Genomic DNA, 18,007 nt, shown 5'->3' on the forward strand with positions numbered 1-18,007 from the left:
AGTACCAGAAGCCTACATACATATATGTACAAAGGCGCAGAAAATACGTACTTTTCAGTCTGAAAATATTCAACAATTCAAGAATTCAAAGGCGGGTCCACATCTTGGTAATTGTAACTAACTAACTGGGTGAGACCTTATGGGGAAAAACAGGCAGAGTTAGTTACAGAAAACATGCACCGAATTCTGTTTTTACACGGTTTTGAAACAAACACGGTTTAAAAATCAAAAATTTTCAAATTTTTGTACACGGTTTTATTTCATTTAACATGGTTTGAAATAACCCAACACAAATACAATGTAAAAACACTCACAGCTCTTAAACAGCTAAAAACCAACTGAAAACAAGAAAGAGCATAAGAAGAATATGTACATATTTGTTTCTCTTTCGTTTTTTTGTGTATACATACATACATACAATCAAATTTACTGGCCAGAGCAATTGTAGATAGCAAAATTTCTTTTTAAGTTTCCCAATTTTTTTACGTATTTTTAATAGGTGTTTGAGATACGGAACCAATCACCTATTTTTGCATAAAGTTTATGTCTTTTTTACACGGTTTTTTCAGGAACCAATCAACCGTGTAAAAACAGAATTAGATGTATATGAAACATGAATGACTAAAGATAATCCAGTTGGTTTTTTTTTTTTAGTTTTTTGGTTTTTTCATATGCACTCGTGCTTGTGAGTGTGTGCTGCTCGAAAAACACCAATCTACTGTCGACTTGGGCAGAATAATTTGCGAGGATGTGATTTATCAGTCGTTACAACACAAGACAGATCTTTGATGTCATGGCAAACAGCTTTAATAGTATAATAGCAAACAGCTTTAGAAAGATATTCCCCGAGATAAGAGCATTCGATTCCGTATTCACATGTATTACACTATATTACAGTGCAATTTTTTATTTTATTCAGCAATAGCAAAAAAAATGTTGTAAAAAAAAAACTTATCATTAGGCATTAAAAAAAGAGCTAGCAAATTACTAGAATTTACAATTATGTAGATGATTTAAAGATTTGATGCTTCAGAGTGGACTCTGAACCAGGGACCGTATATAATGATTATTTCTAGTTTTTGCAATACAAAATATTTAAATTTTCGATTTAACAATGCATATGGCTTGCGTGTTTTACCATTTCACTTAACAATTATTTATTTTCCGAATGCAAGCGACTAGTTCTTGATAATGACAGTTCCACAGGGATCTATGCGAAGATTGATATAATTTCATATAAGTATCATAAAGTGTACATAATACCTAATAGAACCTGCAAGACTCATTTTTTAAGGCGAAGTTACCTACCAGATCCGTTTACACAAATTTTAGGGCAGAGAGGTCCGCTTCGGCGTGAACAATTCTCGCTCTCAGATATATTATCAGTTATATTTACAATGTTTGATGAAATGTTAGCTTTACTTGAAAATGGGTTTCAGAAGTTTTACTATCAAATATCAGTCTTCTCATAGATTCCTATTTCAAAGTCCTAATCCGACGTTTACAATGATTATGCTATGTGTGGGCTTAAAACTTACAACCATCATTATTTCTTCAACAAACTAATAAAAGTCAAGAAATAATATTTCATATGTTATTAAGTTATTTAACCATTTCCGATCTCATAAATAAATATTGTACAATTATATATAAATATGTATATATATATATTGTACATTTGTTTTGCAGTGGCTTATAAATGATAAAAATTCCAGGCATATCTACCCTCTTTAAGGAAGTAATAATAATCGTATCCTAATAACATTTTGTAAAACTGAAGCATATTTGATCAATATCTGATTGTTATATAGGATACGACTATAGAAAATACAATATGTTAGGAGCTATATATTAAAACATTGAGTTTCTGCTCTACAAGGTTATACTATATAGTGATATACCATATCTTTCCTGCAACAAAAATTCATAAGATTCATTCATCATGAATGCCATTACCGTGTATGTCTCGACTTACAATCGCTACGGTCCCTGTTCTCAACTGTTTCACCGATCCTAACTATCTAATTAATTATTAAGTTAATTATTATGTATGGAGTTGAAATAAAAACTATTAATAGTTAATTGTTCAATTGAAATGCTCAAATCGGTTCCGGACTTATGCGCTGATATTAAACATTATTCGTAGCTAATCCTAGGTTCAGTGTAATAATACCCTTTTCTGAGAAACAATTTACAATTGTTAAATAATATATGCCTATGCCTATAATTAAGTTTTAGATCGAGTAAATCTGTATGTACAATTGGATCAAGGAGTCGCTGGCTGCGCAGGGGCCACAGACCATGGACACCCTCCGAGTGATCAGCAACCAAGTCTACGCTCTATCATACATGTGGCGGCCTTCCAACATAGTATTATTATTATGTTATAGTTCGTTACCATGAACTCGCTCCCCTCCACCCCCACGTCCACCGGCAGAAACGCGTGCTTAGATCGCAGCCAGTTGCCTCTAACAATTCCCTCTATTGCCACGATCCGTATGTAAGCCGGAGATGGAGGAGCGAAAATGGTGGCGGGGATGTCGAGTAAGTGGGCATGGTAATCCCTTCGTCATCGGCATCTGCTGGAGCATCAGGCCGATCTTGATATTATTGAGCTCCTCCCGCTGCCGTCGCCTCCTTGACTTCGCCAGAGCCCGGCGCCGGCACCACCTCCTTCATGGACTCCACCTTGGCCACAATCTTGAGGGCGGGACCCAGCTTCATCCCCATGGCATTTACCAGGTGATTCTCCTTTAGCAGCAGCAGCGCCTGACCGTCGATCTCCTGCTGGACAAAGTCATCCACATAGTCTTGGCAGCCGGGCAGGTTCCGTATGAAGTCAGCGACCTCCTCCACGCTCCAGTTGCAAATGGGCGAACGCTCGCCTGCGGTCGAGGAGGATGTTGGTGTTGGTACAGGTGGCTGGGGCGCCACTGCTGCCGCAGGTGGGGTGGGAGCTGGAGACGGAGCCGCAGGCAGGGCCACAGGAGTGGGGACTGCGAGTGCGACTGCAACTAAGGGAGGAACTGGAACGGGGGTGGCTGCCATGACCGGCAGGACAGGAAGAGACACCAGTGGCCCCTCCGTGGTGGTCGACATCGGAATCGGATCGGGCTGCAGCGCCTGCAAGGCGTCGGTCTGCATCTGCATTTTCTCCTCGGCCATAGCCTCGTCCAGTTTGTCCACCAGAGCCATGGCATCCACTCCCACAATTCCTCCCATTTCCATATCCATTCCCATTCCATTGTTCTCTCCCAGTCCGCCTCCAGCTGCAGCTGCAGCTCCAATGCCTGCAACGCAAGTCTTCGCCTGCCTAGCGCATCCTGGGGAGCAGAAGCGCTTCCGTTTGAGCTTCGCCTTGTGCTCCAGCTTGCCACAATGCTCGCAGGCCACCATGTCCGTGGGTAGACCCGCTGCATTAGCAGCTGCTGTTTGGGTTTTGGTTGTGGTTGGCGTTGCAGTGGCTATTCCGCACAGCTTCGCGTCCTCCTGCATGGCAGTCTTTTTCTCTGTCGGAAGAAGAGCAGAAAAGGGATTAGTATCAGAAACAAAGGAGGGAGGGAGGGAAGAGACTCACTTGGCGGCTCGTCGCTGGTGTCCTTGTCTGCGTAGCGCTGCCTCGTTACAGGAAAGGGCTCGTTGGCCTCTTGGATGATGAATCCGTCGATGACATGAGTGAGCACATTAGGCTTAATCATGGCTTTCGGCAGATCTTTCCCCACCGCGTTGCTGTTCCCATTGCTGATGCTCGTTGTGGTTGTAGGTGTAGTCGTGCTGCTGCTCGTGGTGGTGGTAGTGGTCGCAGTGGTACTCGCTGCCCTGGCCAGGGTGGCTATCCCAATCCCGTTCCCTACTATCGTCGTTGTCGGCGTTGAAGGTGCGCTGGTGGTGCTGGTGGCTGTGCTCGCTCCGCCCTTGCCCTCATCCTTCCCACTGTGCGTGGGGGTGGAGGAGCTAGTGGTGCTGCAGCTACTCGTGGGCAGCACCACATTGCTCTGCCTTGTAGTGGGCGTGCTGATGGTGGGCTTCGTAGGCGTGGTGGGGGTCGTGCTGTTGCTGTGAGACGCCTCCGGGGCCTCTCCATTTACCCTCGAGTCGCTGGTTGAGCTACTAGCCTCCGCGGAGGCACTGGCGCTTCCAACGGACCTGGGGGTGGTGTTGACGGAGGATGGGTGGTGATCCTGGCCAACGGCACTGTTGTTTAGAGGGGACCCAATGGGCACCAGGGTGGCGGAGGGGGTGGGCATCTTCAGCGTCGCCTCCTTGGTGGGTGTCGCCGGATGATTGGCTCCACTGGCAGCGCTGAACGCGACCAGTGTTGCAGGAGATGGTGTCACTGCACTGCTGGTGACAGGCCCAACCGTGGCGTTCATCATGGACGTCATAGCCATGATGGGGTTCGTGGCGGGTGAGGACGATGCAGCCGCCAGAGCGGGTGGTCCCTGCTGCTGCTGTTGCTGTGTGGCTGCTGAAATGCTGGCGGAGATTAACTGATGTTGCTGCTGCTGTTGGTGTTGCTGTTGGAAGTGCTGTTGGTGTTGCTGCTGCTGTTGGAGCTGGGCTTGGTGAAGGCTGGCTGCCATTGTGCTGCTTGTGACCAGAGGTCCCGTTGTGTGGTTTGTTATAGTCACCACGCTGCTGGTGGGCAGGGAGGAGCTGCTGATGGTCGACTTGGCCGTCTGGAAGATGGCGCCGGAGGTGGAGGCGGAGAGAGCGGCCTGGAGGGCACTCGAGGTGGCTATTCCTGCGGGCGTCGTGGTCGAGGACACCGAGAAGGGGACGCTGCTCAGCTGCAATTGTCCTGGCTGCGTCTGCTGCTGCTGCTGTTGCTGTTGCTGTGGCTGCTGCTGTTGACCCGCCCCAGCCGCCTGCTGTACCACAATTTGTTGGATTATGTTCTGCTGCTGCTGCTCCCGCTGCTGTTGCTGCTGTTGCTGTTGCTGCTGGGCCTGTGCCTGTGCCTGAGCCTGAACCTGAGCTTGCACTTGGGCCTGCGCCTGCTGCTGGAGCTGCTGCTGCAGCAGTTGGTTGTGGAGCTGCTGCTGCTGCTGCTGCTGTTGGTGGGAGGTGATGAAGGTGTTTGGCGCCACCTGCAGTATCTGCTGCGCCAATGCCTGCTGCTGCTGCTGCTGCTGTTGCTGAGCCTGAACCTGAGCTTGGGCCTGAGCTTGGGCCTGAGCCTGTGCCACCTGTTGCCGCTGATCCTGCTGCTGCTGTTGTTGTTGCTGCTGCTGGGCGACTTGTTGCTGTTGCTGTTGCTGCTGCTGTTGGGCTGCTGCCTGCTGTTGGATCTGGATGGCGGCTATCTGCTGTTGGAACATTTGCTGCTGTAGGAACTGCTGCTTGTGCATAAGCTGCAGCTGCTGTTGCTGTTGTTGCTGCTTGTCCACTCCGGCCGCTGTTGCTGCATGCAGGGTCTGACCATTTTGCAGGGTTATGGGCGTGCCCGTGCTCATGACGACCATCCTGAAAAGGGAAAAATAGCAAAGGGAATAATATGGTTGACTCTAAGGCCGACTGCGTCTATGTCACTCACTTGTTTCCCGCTGTGGTGACCACCTGGTGGAGGTTCGCCTGCTGTTGGTGCTGCTGGTGCTGCTGCTGGATGGCAGCCATGTGTTGCCCCACTGACTTGCTCTGCACCGCACCAACCGCCACCACCTGCCCGTTCTCCGTCTTGAGGGCCGGCAACGCCGGACGGACAGGCTGCTGCTTGTTCCGCATCTTGGCCTTGAGCAGGTTCTGGTTTTGCGCCGTCTGCGTGGACACGGAGCTAGCCGGGCGCACCTGGGTTCCGTTGTGGGGCATAATCGGCGCTCCAGGCCGCTGAAGGGCCGTCAGCTGCTGCTGCTGCTGCTGCTGCAATTGAGCTGTGGCTACCGCTAGCTGTTGCTGTTGTTGCTGCTGCTGCTGCGCCTGGCAATTGGCCGCCGCCTGCTGCTGCTGCTGCTGTTGTTGCTGCTGCTGTTGCTGCTGTTGTTGCTGCTGCTGTTGTTGCTGCTGTTGTTGCTGCTGTTGTTGCTGCTGTTGCTTGGTGGCCAGAGCTTCCAGTTGGGTGCGAGGCTTGGTCGGTGTCTGGGTTACATTGCACTGGATGATCTCTGTGGAAAGAGGAGGAAGAAAATCGGAATAAGCTCTGGATCACGGATAGCAGATTGCATTAGCGGATGCGGCCACTTACGGTTCTGCTGCGTCTGGAGTGTCTGCGTGGTTGGCTGCTGCTGGATAAACATGCCCTGAGTGCCGTCCGGCGGGCCCCGCAGTATAATGGAGTTCGAGCCGAAGGGCGGCAGGCTGTTCTGCCAGAACCAGGAACCCAGCATCTGCTGCCCCTGGCCCGCGCCAGTCCCGCCCAGCGAATTCAGCAGCTGCCCGCCCACGCCCACACCCACTCCTACGCCGGGCAATGTCGACTGCGAGACCTGGACACACTGTTGGGTGGTGGTCTGTTGTTGCTGTTGCTGCTGCGCCTGTGCCCCGCCAGCTCCTGCCGAGGCTGCCTGCACCGTGTTGGTGGTGGTCGTCACCTTCTGGACCACCTTCTGTGCCTGCATCTTGCCCTGGGCATCAGCTCCCACTCCCACACCCGCCTTGGCCATGGCCACCGCCTGCTGAGCCGCTGCCGCCGCTGTCAGCTGCTGCTGCTGCTGAGCGTTGAGCTGTTGCTGTTGCTGCTGCTGCTGTTGCTGGGCGACCATCGACTGAAGAATGCTCTGCTGCTGCTGCGGCGAGTGGGAGATGACGTTGACGGGTGAGATGAGCAACGTCTGCGGGGACTGGCTGGAGGGGATGGCGTAGGTGCCGCCTGCGAACCCGCCCTGCCCACCGATCATCTGCTTGGCGTTCTGTGTGGTAGTGGTGATCATCTGGGGGGTGTTACCCTGGAACGGCTTCCCGGCGGTGATCACTTGTATGGGCTGCTGGCCGATGCCCGCGGAGTGCAGCAGGTTGCCGGAGATCATCATTGGCGGGTAGATAAACCCCGTCGAAGGCTGCATCAGCTGCACCGTCCGACCCTGTGACCAGTCACCAGTCACTCCGCCGGAGGCTGCCGCCAGCTGCATCGGCGACATCGTACTAATGGCCGTCGAGTGCTGTTGCTGTTGCTGTCCCTGCTGGTTCGCCGGACTGGGTGCGCCTCCGCCCTGGCTCCCTGCCCCACCACCCGCAGAACCGTTTCCTCCGGCTGCATCGGCTGCCGCCGCCGTCAGCTGCTGGAGCTGTTGGAGCTGCAACTGGCTTGCCTGGCTGGCGTCCAGCAAACCCGTCGCATGCTTCAGTTCCGTGGTGGTGGTGCCCGCCGTGTGCGTGGGGAACTCCTGCTTCACCTGGATGGCATACGGATTGCTCGCGTAGAACTGCTGCAGCTGCTCTGGTGAGATCTGCAGGGGCACCGATGTGGCGGACGGCACCTGTTGGGCGGGGCTCTGTGACTTCTCCATGGTGTGGTTGCTGCCGCTGTGTCGGGATTGCTGTGGGTTGCTGTTGTGAGTGTTCGGGGTGTTTGGGGTGTTCGCTGTGACCGGTGTGTGTGCGTGACGACGTGCAGTGGGGGGTGTTCCAGCGCCTGTGTTGGCTCCTCCGTTGCGATGGGCTTGGGCAGTGACTGTGGCTGCGGCTGGTGTCGATGACGGCTGCTGGGCGATACCCGGATGCGGGGGACTGGACACATCGTATTTCTCGTCGAAGGTGATTCCCGCCTTCTGTGCGAGCGTTTCCAGGCACTTCAGGGGCCGCTCGAGCTGCTTGCTGGGTTGCTGCTGGTGCTGGGAGCTGTTATTGTTGTTGTTACTGTTGTGTAGCGGCTTTTCGCGAATATTCGAGTTATCCTTCAGAGGTAGTGTGCCGCCTCCTGCTGGAGCTGGTACTGAAGAGGATCCTGGGGCTGCTGCTGGTGTTGTTGTTTCGCTTTCTGTGTCCGCTCTGCGAGGGGGAGAGTGAGACGCAAAAGAGGAGAGAGAAATTAGTAAACATGTAACCTAAATAAACACACACTCTTATTCTCAAACATATTTTAATCATATTTTCCTAATGGTCTTGTCTTGTCCGAAAACAAGTTGGGGTCCCTTCTCCGCCACACAATAATCCAATGCAAACAGGTTGGCAGAACCCATACCCCCACCGCCACCAGAGAGTGCGCAAACAAAAGCTTCTGATGAGAGAGCGCGAAAGAGAGAGGGATCAGCTCAGCAATGCACTCAAACAGAGAGCAAAAGCTAAAGACCAGAAATTTAGAAATAGCGATGGGGGGGGGGGGGGGACTGCATGGGGGACAGCTGCATCGCCACAACTCCATCAACGAGATCATTCACATTAGAGAAGAATGGACAACAGGGTGAGGGTGTTTCAAGACAGGTTTTCGCATGCCGCAAAATATTCTTCGATATTATAAAAGAGCATAGAGGTATCAGAAGTGGATGTGTGTAACACCCAGAAGAAAGCGTTTCCGAGCATTAAACAAGGCTGGAGTTTTTGTGAGAATAGAGAAAAAGAGTAAATCTACTAACTGAGCATCGTGTATAAATGTAGAGCCACTGCCCTTGCCGCGGCTCGCAAAGTTCCCGCTTTTTTGTGTTCCCATGAGTTTACTTCCAACTGTTTAGGCAGCACAGACCGACACTACTCTTCTACCTTTACGTCCAGTGCCATGTCCACTTATTCCGTTTCGACAGAAAACTTTGAGAAGGTAAAGTACCTTGGATCGATCTAGCTATCTTTACACTTGAGGAACATACATAAAATTGATCTTTCATATGGATACCTATGGATATCTTAAGGCATTTCCCGTGAATCCCATTTGGCTAATGAATAAAAGTTCAAAAACATCCATAAACAATATTGTTTTTGTTTCGGCGACCTAAACAGTTTTTCGCTATTCTGGCTGCCACCACCCCGAAAAAACTTTATACGCCCCACCCTTCTTTTGCATACAATGAAAATTGCTAACATGCAAAAGGGCTTTTCCCAGGGCAAACGGGGAAAGAGATAGAGCAGTACTGCATATATATGTCCTTTGCATAGACCTAAAGGGGTAGCAAGTGCAATCGATCCTTATCTACGGTTTCCCGCTTTTTTAAGTCTTTCCATGTGAGAAACTGCACACCCGTTCGGTTCGTGTCTGACAAAATAGCTAACCGGAAAGACAGCTGACGACGGACGACATCCGGATACGGCTAGCGTAAAACCAATATCTAGACCGAAACTGATGTTGCCTCGTGTGGAGGCGCGAGTTCAAGGACCTTCCATCAATCAACCAAAAATTCAGACAGTTGCTACCACGGACTCATGATTGGGAGAAACAAATTGTTAGAGTTTCTATTAAAGGCGCTGATCCCGACCCGCTACCCCGCGCTAACCCTCTGGCTATTTTAGCGAGAACCATATAAGGGAAGAACAGAAGGGAGGGAATCTGTAAAGCAAAAGCCGACCCTGCATTTTGGTTTGGTTCTCGTATTACATTACCCTTGAAAAACGGTGGGCGGGTGGCAGCGGTCTGGCAGGGTGTGTTTGTGTGTGTGTGAGCATGTATGTGTGTACCAAAACACCAACCACCCACCCACCCTTGCGCAGAAAATTAAAATCTGACCAGACGCCGTACCAGACAGACGACGAAGTTGCCTCATCTTTACCGGCAATAGAGGGTAAACGTATGTATGTATGTACAGCCCAAAGACTGGTTAGTGTTGGTACAATGTTCGTGTATGTGTGCGTGTGTGCGTGTGTGCGTTTGACTGAAGGAAACTCTACAAGTCCAGCACCCCCATCAATTCTATTTCGTTCTCCATCGCCAACCCAGCCGCTGGATAATGAGTTTCAAGAAGGAATGATAGAAATGCGGGGGAAACAATACAAAAACATGAGAGCATGCGCCGGGGAGGAGGAGAAAAAGAGTCCGAAGGAGAGAGAGAGCACAAAATAAAACAACAAAAATCTGGTACAGGGTCATAGAGCCAGTGCAGGATGCAGAGGTAATCATGCATGCAACGATGAGGAGAAGAGTACCACAGTGCAGACATGCGGGGGAGAACGAAAAACAGAGTCGGGAATACAACATGACAACATATTGATTGAAACAAAACAGGTTTTGCCATCCAAATGTGAGAATGGATGCGAGTGAGCGGGATAAACCGATGGACACTCCACTTGTACACACACACACACACACACACACACACAAAACACAAACACCACACACCAGGGTTGTCAGCTCATGGAAAATACACAAAGTAAATTTTTTTTATATGTTATGCATCACAGTAAATATCATTCTAATTTAATCACACTCTTTTTTATCATAATTTAAATTTCTGACAGAAATGCTTTTTAAATTCACAATAATTTTCTTCTTTTTGCAACCCTTAGCGGGAGAGAACATCCAGAGTAGAGTTGCCCCCTACAGATTAAGTTTAAACCATACAACAAAAAAACAGTATTTTTTGTTTTGGATATGAACTTTTCGTTTCAATATTGACTGTGGCAAAGACCACGAAAGGGAATCAACCACCACGAGTAGACGCACGCATACACACGGGGCAGGGGCATGTATTGCGAAATTCGTTGACAACAATGTGCTTCAATAGAGGGGGGGAGGGGACAAAAACTGGTTTAGGAACTTGCGAAATTTTTGCCTGTGCTCCCGGGCCAGTGTTCAAAAGCGATTTCAGTAATATTGATTGAATCGATCCCCTAGCATTAAACAATCAATAAAGTTACAATAAAAAAGTGTGCATGCAGCGGGGAAAACTACGCTTTTAAGTAAGGGAGGGTCACACTAGTCACACACATCCCTGCATCTACATCTACATATGTATCATATTAATATTTTTTTCTGATTTTCTTGGTAGTTATCATATCAAAACCGCGCGCGGGTGCAACAAACAAATTCAAGTAAGTATTGTACAAAAATAATGTTACAAATAAAGATATGTACACATATGCAGCTGCAGCTGCGGAAAACGATAGAAAAAAATAATAATTTCATTTATTTGGAAATAAAAAGAAAGCTAACAAAAGAAAAAACGAAAAATAATACCTTTTCTGCATAAACTTCAATGCACGACGATCCATTATACAAAATAAAAACAATATATTAAAAAAATTTAAGTTATGCATGCGACGGCGGCGACGACGGCAGAGGCAGCAGCGTTCTGTTGTTTGCGGCAACGACGTCGACGGTAATGCTTGTTTTTGTTAATAATAGCATATTGCCGTGGCCTTTTCGTTTAGTTTCCTCAACTATTTTGATTTTTAACACTATGCAAACACAAAACACACATACACAGCCAATAAACCTAAGACATACGCACAGTCAAAACAACAAATAAACGAACGTAGAACACAAGACAACAAAAAAGTGTACACAAAAACAAGTCAGCAGCAGCGTTAAGTGCTGTATTTGGGTGGTGTGCTGGACAGTATAAACGACGTAGCTCCCGCTCCCACTCACTCTCACTGCACTGCAATGTCGGCGGCGACGTTTTCGTCTCGGTGAATGCTGCTCTTTTTTCAATGTATTAAATTTGTTGTGTGCGCTGTGTTGGGGGCACCTGTGCACGCGATCTTACATAAAACGCGACAGCTCTAGGTTTGTATACGTCGGCAGCGACGCGTCGCCTGCACACACATTTGTTTCGCGACATCATGGGTTTTCTTTTGTTTTGTTGCCTTAGCATTCACTTCTTCTTAGCCACACACTAGTTCTGCGTTGCATTATAAAAAATTTAAAAAAGTATCGTTATTATAAATGGAACGGCATACAGCAACAGCGTACTCGTATTCCCGTGATTGCGCGCGGAGTCGAGGCACAGACCGAATACCGAATACCGAATACCGAACTCTGCCAAGTGGATTTTAGGACTGAGACGCGCGCAGACGATAGCGGGAACACACGGTAGCAGCAGCAGCAGCAGCGGCAGCGGCAGTGGCAGCGGCAGCGCTGCGAAACAAAATGAAGTGCGCATGTGTTGGTGTTGGTGTGGTTGAATGCGGGGCCGGCGGCGCGACGCGGGCAGCTGGGGCATGCGAAACCAGTTTTCTCTCACACCCATGCAACACAGCGATAACTTTTCTCTATACTGAAAATCGCGGGTGCGAGTGGAATGGCAGTACAAGCAACGCAATCGAGCCCCAAGTGTGACTGCGATGGCCTGTGCTCGCTATCGCATGGTTTGGGGTTGGAAAGAAACAAACGACGAACGTCACCACACAGATACACACTGTCGCAGGAAAACGAGGCTACAGCTGGCGTACATGTGTGCTGGTTATATATGTGTGCGCGCTCTCAACCACCCCGACGAATTCTCATCATCTTCTACAACCGAATCCAGTTTTCTGTGTCTGTACACTCGAATGTCTACCCTGTCGACTGCCTCCGATTGTTGCTTGTTTGCTGGCTTGCCTGCTATACTTCATCTTCTTTTTTCATTTCGCATTTGTCACCACCACCACCACCATCGGGACTGTGGCCCAACGGCCTACCTGGCTTCCCCTGCTCTGCCGCGACCCTCCGCTTCACATTCCCATTCCACACCTTCGGTCGTTCCATTCGGCTTTAGCTTTATTTTATTATTAGCTCTGCTTGTCGATCACAGCCGGAGAGACGGGGCGAGGTAGCGTATGCGCAGCAAAGCCCAAAGTGAAATGTTTTTTGCTTGCTCCCTCGAACGCACAGTGGCGTGCGTTCGACTATTATTGGATTACATTTTTTTGTTCTGCTGTGAACATCACACGCCGCAGAGGCCGTCGACGTGTGCACGGTGAGGCAATTACAGAAAAAATCGGTCACCAAATATATTTCTAATAATCGTTAAATATTTGGTATATCAAATAACATGTATGCAGTTAATAATTATTATATGTACAACTAGGGGGCAAGATATCGGGCCCACCATGTATATATTTTTAATATTTTAAATCACCCGATCTGAATCTGAATACAGTCATCTGTTTTACTCCGTGCCAACAAGTCGTGTCCCACTGTGCCTGTCTCTGGCATTCCATTTTTCATTTTGTAACCTCTTTGTGTGCCATGTGCGTTTGTATGTGTGCTTTTCTGTGGGCTCTTGTCGTTCCCCCTCTGCCAACCAGCGCCGCATTGCTACACAGGCGTTCATCGTTTTCCGTCGATGATTGCCGATGTCGCTGTTTTTGCTTTTGCTTTTGCTTTTGCCTTTGTTGCTGTTCGGCCAGCGCTGCTAGTGACGCGTTTTCTGATGTTGATGAGACCCCTGCGCTTTTTCCGATTCTCAGCCGCCGCCATATTATTTTTACGCTTGCTAGGTTCTGCTGCCGTCCCCCCACTCACCCCAACCCTCCCCCACCCAACAACCGCACACACTCTGCTTGTATTTGCATTAATGCTCTCTCGCTCTCAGCATTGCTAAGAGACAATCGTGTGTGTGTTTGTGGATTTTTCCTTTTGGCTCCACTTGAAGTTTTTTTTGGTTTTTTCCTTTATTTGTATTTATTAGTCGTGTCTCCTCTTTGCTTGCTTCTTTCACCCTGGTGTTTAACTGTATAAAAAGCAGACCCGGCCCGAGCATGCGCTCCAGGTCTCTTCCCATTCCTCTTATTTTCGCTTAAATTAATTGCCATACACTCGTTGGGACACAATTGTTGTTGGGTTTTGTTATTGGGGGGTCGGAAGTATGAGCGAGCGAGCGAACGATTGTGCGCTGCGTCTTAAACATGTGTGCGGTCATGGATATTTAAGTAAGTGTGTGTGTGCGTCCGCTCTTTGCATTTCGTAAAATGAAAAAAGTATAATGAGCGTAAATTGCTTTGCGCGTGCTTTACTCACCCTTATACTTCCTTCTCGCTCTTACTCCCTGTCTTATAGCCTTTCTGTCTATGTCCCAGTAATACGCGTGCCTGTCGTGTTCCTACACCATTTTCCAAATAAAAAACCTTCAAATGAGTGCATAAAAGTCCTGCAGTCGACGCCTGACTACGACGGCGACGGCGACTGTGGTAGCGGCTCACCAATTTTAAAGCTCTAAGGCGGGGCCAGACATTGACAATAGATCGTTGATCAAATCTCACCCCCTAAACATCTTCTGTAGTTCCCCTTGATTTTGATATTCTGTTCCTCTTCGCCCGAAGCTCTCATGTGTAACCACCCCTCGAACCCTGCCACTTCTGCACAATTCCTTTTTTGGCAGAGTCAGAGTCCTTTGTTGGTTCTATGCAGTGGAGAAACGATTCGTGCTGCCCTTGTTCGTACCGCCAAGGAGAACCGATAGGAGCGGCTTTCCCAGATTTTCATTAATCTTTTGGGAGTCACATGTTTTTAAAGGGATCCAAGGGAGTTAAGTGGTAATATTTCGGGGGTTTTTGTATAAATATTTGTGCAGTTGCAAAATAATCGCAGCATAAGCGTGTATAAATGTGACACTTCACCTTCCGGCGGAACATAAGCACGAGAACAGGCACACCCTTTGCCACCATTTTGGGCAACACAATGAAAGCGTTTTCCAAGCAAACATGCCATATTTGTCCCCAATCGGGAAACCATCCTAAAATTCTGGGATATTACTTAGAATTGCAACCCTTAAGCTCTTAAAACTTAAAAGTTCATACTTCGCGTAGGATGAGGTCGAGAAAGAGTGACATGGGGCTGACCCTAGGAGTACGTATGTATAGTACAAATTTTAATATGCAGATATAAAATTTGAAGATAAGGGCTATTCCCAGTTGTCGTGGAATCTCTGACTCATCCATGGAACTGTTTCTGGTCATAGCTTTAATTTTTATATTTCTTCTTAATAGCTTCCATTTGTATAGGCTCTCCCTTTATTCTCATTGTCAGTCCCAGATCCAAGATTTTCTTCGTCCTACATACATATTTATGTATGTATATATGTATATGTACATACATATCTAATAATTTCTCTGATGTGATCCTCATTTTTGTCCCCTAATTATGTAGTTCATCAGACCACTAAGCGCGTGGAAGGCGTTGCTTAATCACTGCAGTTTTATTTTTTACTTCTGGCTATAATAATAATTTGATCTGATCCAGATTCGTCAATCTGCTTTATATGGTTATTCTCTAGGATTCTGCGTTTTTGGTTTTCCCGTATCGTTCAAATTGTGGATTCCACAAGTGCATTATAGGCTCTGAGAACTAGGCGTCAAACAATTACATATACTTTACATACATATCTAATATACCCCTATACTCTTCGACCATGACTGATGCTGTACATCTTCATTCATCATTTCCATGATGGAAAATTTGGATACAAACTTTAATGGTAAATTGTTCTATGAAAACTCATGGTTCATTCCACAGATCGAGTATGGTGATAAGTACAAACATATATACATATGTACAGAGTAGGGGAGTCTTCAAGGGTAGTTGCAACGTCTAAAAAAAATCTCAATGTCGGGTAGCATCTGTTAAACTTTTAGAGATATAATAAGAAAGTAGAAGTATAATACGTATATAACAAGTAGCCCGTAGGTAACAGTCTTCGGTGTAAATACAGGAAGGAATGTCCCAAAATGAGCGGAAATTCAAAGTTTATAGAACCCACCAAATTAACTATGAAATTGTATTGTTCTTTTCAAATACATAATGAAACAGATTGACCATGTAAATAGCTGTAAGTAATAATCATATCATAATAATACCACAATAGCTTAAGAAAGTCTGAGAATCGAAGAAGTAACATAGTACATATGGGCATTTCCAATCTGGCTTTATGTTTCGCTCGTACGACAAAATATTATAAAGAAAAAACGAATGTATATTTTTGCATAGTAATTAAGTTGAGTATTTTGTCAAAAAAGGACAACAATTGAACGTACGATTTGAAAGATAAACTCCAAAAAACTTACCTGACGTTACGTTATTAAAAAACAAGTGTGCTTTCGATAGTTGTCAGTAAACAAGAAAAACTCAAAGCATTCAACAACGTAGCTCGACTAACTACAAACAAAATATTACATTTTTCCTAGTATCATACATATTTCCGTACTGTACTTAGTGGTACTTATACAGTCGTCGGATAATGTCAAACATATCAAATCGCCCGACATCCACGATGAAAAGCATTTCATCAGTGCCGCGATCTTCTCGGGGCCGCAATTTTCTCAATGAGAATAAGGTGAGCTTGAGCACCCTGGAAAAATCAACAAGTAAAAAACTAGCAGCGAAGGAGCCGGTGCGTCCGGCTTGGATGCCGACACCTATGCGTCGCTCGGACCCCGAGGTACGGGAATCGAAAGGAGGAAAACCCCCTCCAGTATCGGTATCCAGACAAAGCACCCGGGAAAGCAGTATGACACGCAACCGCAACAACTCTCGCTCGCATTACCAATTGGGTGTGGACGCTCCAGAGTCTGGCCAACGCTTTGGCGGCTTTGAAAAGCGCAATCCTGTGGTTTATGACCCACAGAAAGATGTGGGACATTCGCCCGACAATTATACAGAGCGCTGCAATTCTTGCGGCATCCAACACAGCTCCACAAGCATCGGCATACAGACAGAGGATATCACCGATGAACGCTTTCTTACAAAAGCCCTGCAAAAGTAAGAAGAGAAATCAGAAGAAACACATTTCTCAATTTACCATTTTTTTGATCTTTTAGATGCAGTTTTTATGGTGGACCTATGCTGAGTGAGCTGACCAATAAATACGAAAACAACTACAAACAGTCCAGTCGGTACGATGAAAATGAAGACGAGGATCTGCTGTCAACTCGCACAAATGGCAAACAACAACAGCACAGTCGCTTCAACATGAATGAGCTGCAAATTGATTTGAAAACTGAAGTCGCTTCGGATGAGGAGGCTGTGCTCAGTGGCCGCAGCCGTTTTTCATCAAATGCTAGCACTACGTCCATGACATCCCAACGCCGCGAGCTCAAGCTGGAGAAGGAGAAGCGCGAAAAGGCTGCAACCAAGGAGCTTGCCGGTCTTAGTCTGCACGCGGAGCAGGATCGTGTTGGGCACTTGAACAGCGCACAGAAGCGCTATGATGTTCTCATCAATGAGCTAAATCACATGCCCATCACCTCACAGACTATGCGGGTGCGCAGCCGCAAGGCAGAAATCGACAAGGAGCTGGCTATCGTAGATGAGGAGATACGCGTCTACTCGAAGCCCAACTTATACATCAACTCTACCAAATATAAGTAAAGTTGATAGCTAACTGTACACGCAACATCATTAAGAACCCCCCTAACACTATGCACTACACCTTCGCTGCACATACATATGTACATTCTTTTTGAAATTAATCTTGTTTTGTGTTAACTATGTATTGGAGCACCTGAATGCAAGCAACTGAAGACTCCATTAAACACAACAGAAGTTCTACATTAAAAAATTATCTGCAAAAACTCACCTAAATGCTCTAATCTAATTGATGCGTGTCGTCATATCCGCCTGATTGAGACTTTCAAGAGTGCTGATCAGCCGGAAGCTTTGCATAAACTCGGACAGATCACAGTACTTCTAACGATATATATGCGTATGTACATATGTATGTTTATTTCCCAGAATCTAGAATAAACAAAATGATGTATTCTTTAAGTTCCGTAGTTCATAAGATCCAAATCTCGTTAACTATGTGTAAGTAAATATGTATGTATGTGTCTGAAATAGCTTCTAGTTCCTATCCACAAAAGATATTAATGTTTAAGCGAGTGAATATCAAATTAATATTATCAATGTTTTAGAACATATCACAATGGTATAAATTGGTAAGACTTTCCAACATGCTCGAATGCGTTAACTGATTAACGTTCTCCATTTTGTTTCGGCTTTAACAATTCATAGACGGTGCGGTGCCGTGCCCCTTTGCAACGTCACAAAATGCCGACGGGACGTTGATGGATGCGCTGGCCGTCCGGGGGCGGCCTGGGGTGGGAGTGTCGTCTGTTGCTGAGCGCCAGACAGGGATAGCCATAGGAACAACGACACCCCTGTCGCGTGCGTACTATCTCTCTCTCTGTCTTTCTATCGCATGTCGCGGGCCTTGTGCCCATTGCTTGCAGGGGG

The 18,007-nt window shown here is 47.1% G+C and overlaps 2 protein-coding genes across 4 annotated transcripts; one reads left to right on the top strand and one right to left on the bottom strand.

Annotated features, from left to right (window-relative positions):
- Positions 1–864: 864 nt before the first annotated feature.
- Positions 865–11,913, bottom strand: ph-p (polyhomeotic proximal). Of its 3 annotated transcripts, XM_033381937.1 has the most exons (6): positions 11,447–11,912; positions 11,033–11,046; positions 6,182–7,923; positions 5,537–6,101; positions 3,578–5,466; positions 865–3,509 (listed from the first exon to the last, which is right to left on the bottom strand). In XM_033381937.1, the coding sequence occupies exons 2-6, from the start codon at positions 11,041–11,043 to the stop codon at positions 2,608–2,610; spliced, it is 5,109 nt and encodes a 1,702-aa protein (XP_033237828.1). In that variant the 5' UTR covers positions 11,044–11,046; positions 11,447–11,912; the 3' UTR covers positions 865–2,607. The 3 variants fall into 3 exon arrangements, with proteins under 3 accessions (XP_033237828.1, XP_033237827.1, XP_033237826.1); XM_033381936.1 differs by having other exon boundaries at positions 11,033–11,913; XM_033381935.1 differs by lacking the exons at positions 11,033–11,046; positions 11,447–11,912 and adding an exon at positions 8,029–8,129.
- LOC6901110 (uncharacterized) lies at positions 10,799–17,352 on the top strand. Its single transcript, XM_015186813.2, has 3 exons — positions 10,799–10,887; positions 15,961–16,534; positions 16,594–17,352. The coding sequence occupies exons 2-3, from the start codon at positions 16,014–16,016 to the stop codon at positions 17,141–17,143; spliced, it is 1,071 nt and encodes a 356-aa protein (XP_015042299.2). The 5' UTR covers positions 10,799–10,887; positions 15,961–16,013; the 3' UTR covers positions 17,144–17,352.
- Positions 17,353–18,007: the final 655 nt, after the last annotated feature.

The sequence above is a fragment of the Drosophila pseudoobscura genome, chromosome X (genome assembly GCF_009870125.1).
Source record: "Drosophila pseudoobscura strain MV-25-SWS-2005 chromosome X, UCI_Dpse_MV25, whole genome shotgun sequence".
Lineage (NCBI taxonomy): Eukaryota > Metazoa > Arthropoda > Insecta > Diptera > Drosophilidae > Drosophila > Drosophila pseudoobscura.

Excerpts from the sequence above, each read along its gene's own strand:
- ph-p (XM_033381935.1), bottom strand. The coding sequence starts at position 8,114 with ATGGGTTCTGCCAACCTGTTTGCATTGGATTATTGTGTGGCGGAGAAG. Across the intron at positions 6,102-6,181 it reads ACTCCAGACGCAGCAGAACC|AGATCATCCAGTGCAATGTA; the intron begins GTAAGTGGCCGC and ends CTCTTTCCACAG. Across the intron at positions 5,467-5,536 it reads GTCACCACAGCGGGAAACAA|GATGGTCGTCATGAGCACGG; the intron begins GTGAGTGACATA and ends TTCCCTTTTCAG.
- LOC6901110 (XM_015186813.2), top strand. The coding sequence starts at position 16,014 with ATGTCAAACATATCAAATCGCCCGACATCCACGATGAAAAGCATTTCA. Across the intron at positions 16,535-16,593 it reads CTTACAAAAGCCCTGCAAAA|ATGCAGTTTTTATGGTGGAC; the intron begins GTAAGAAGAGAA and ends TTGATCTTTTAG.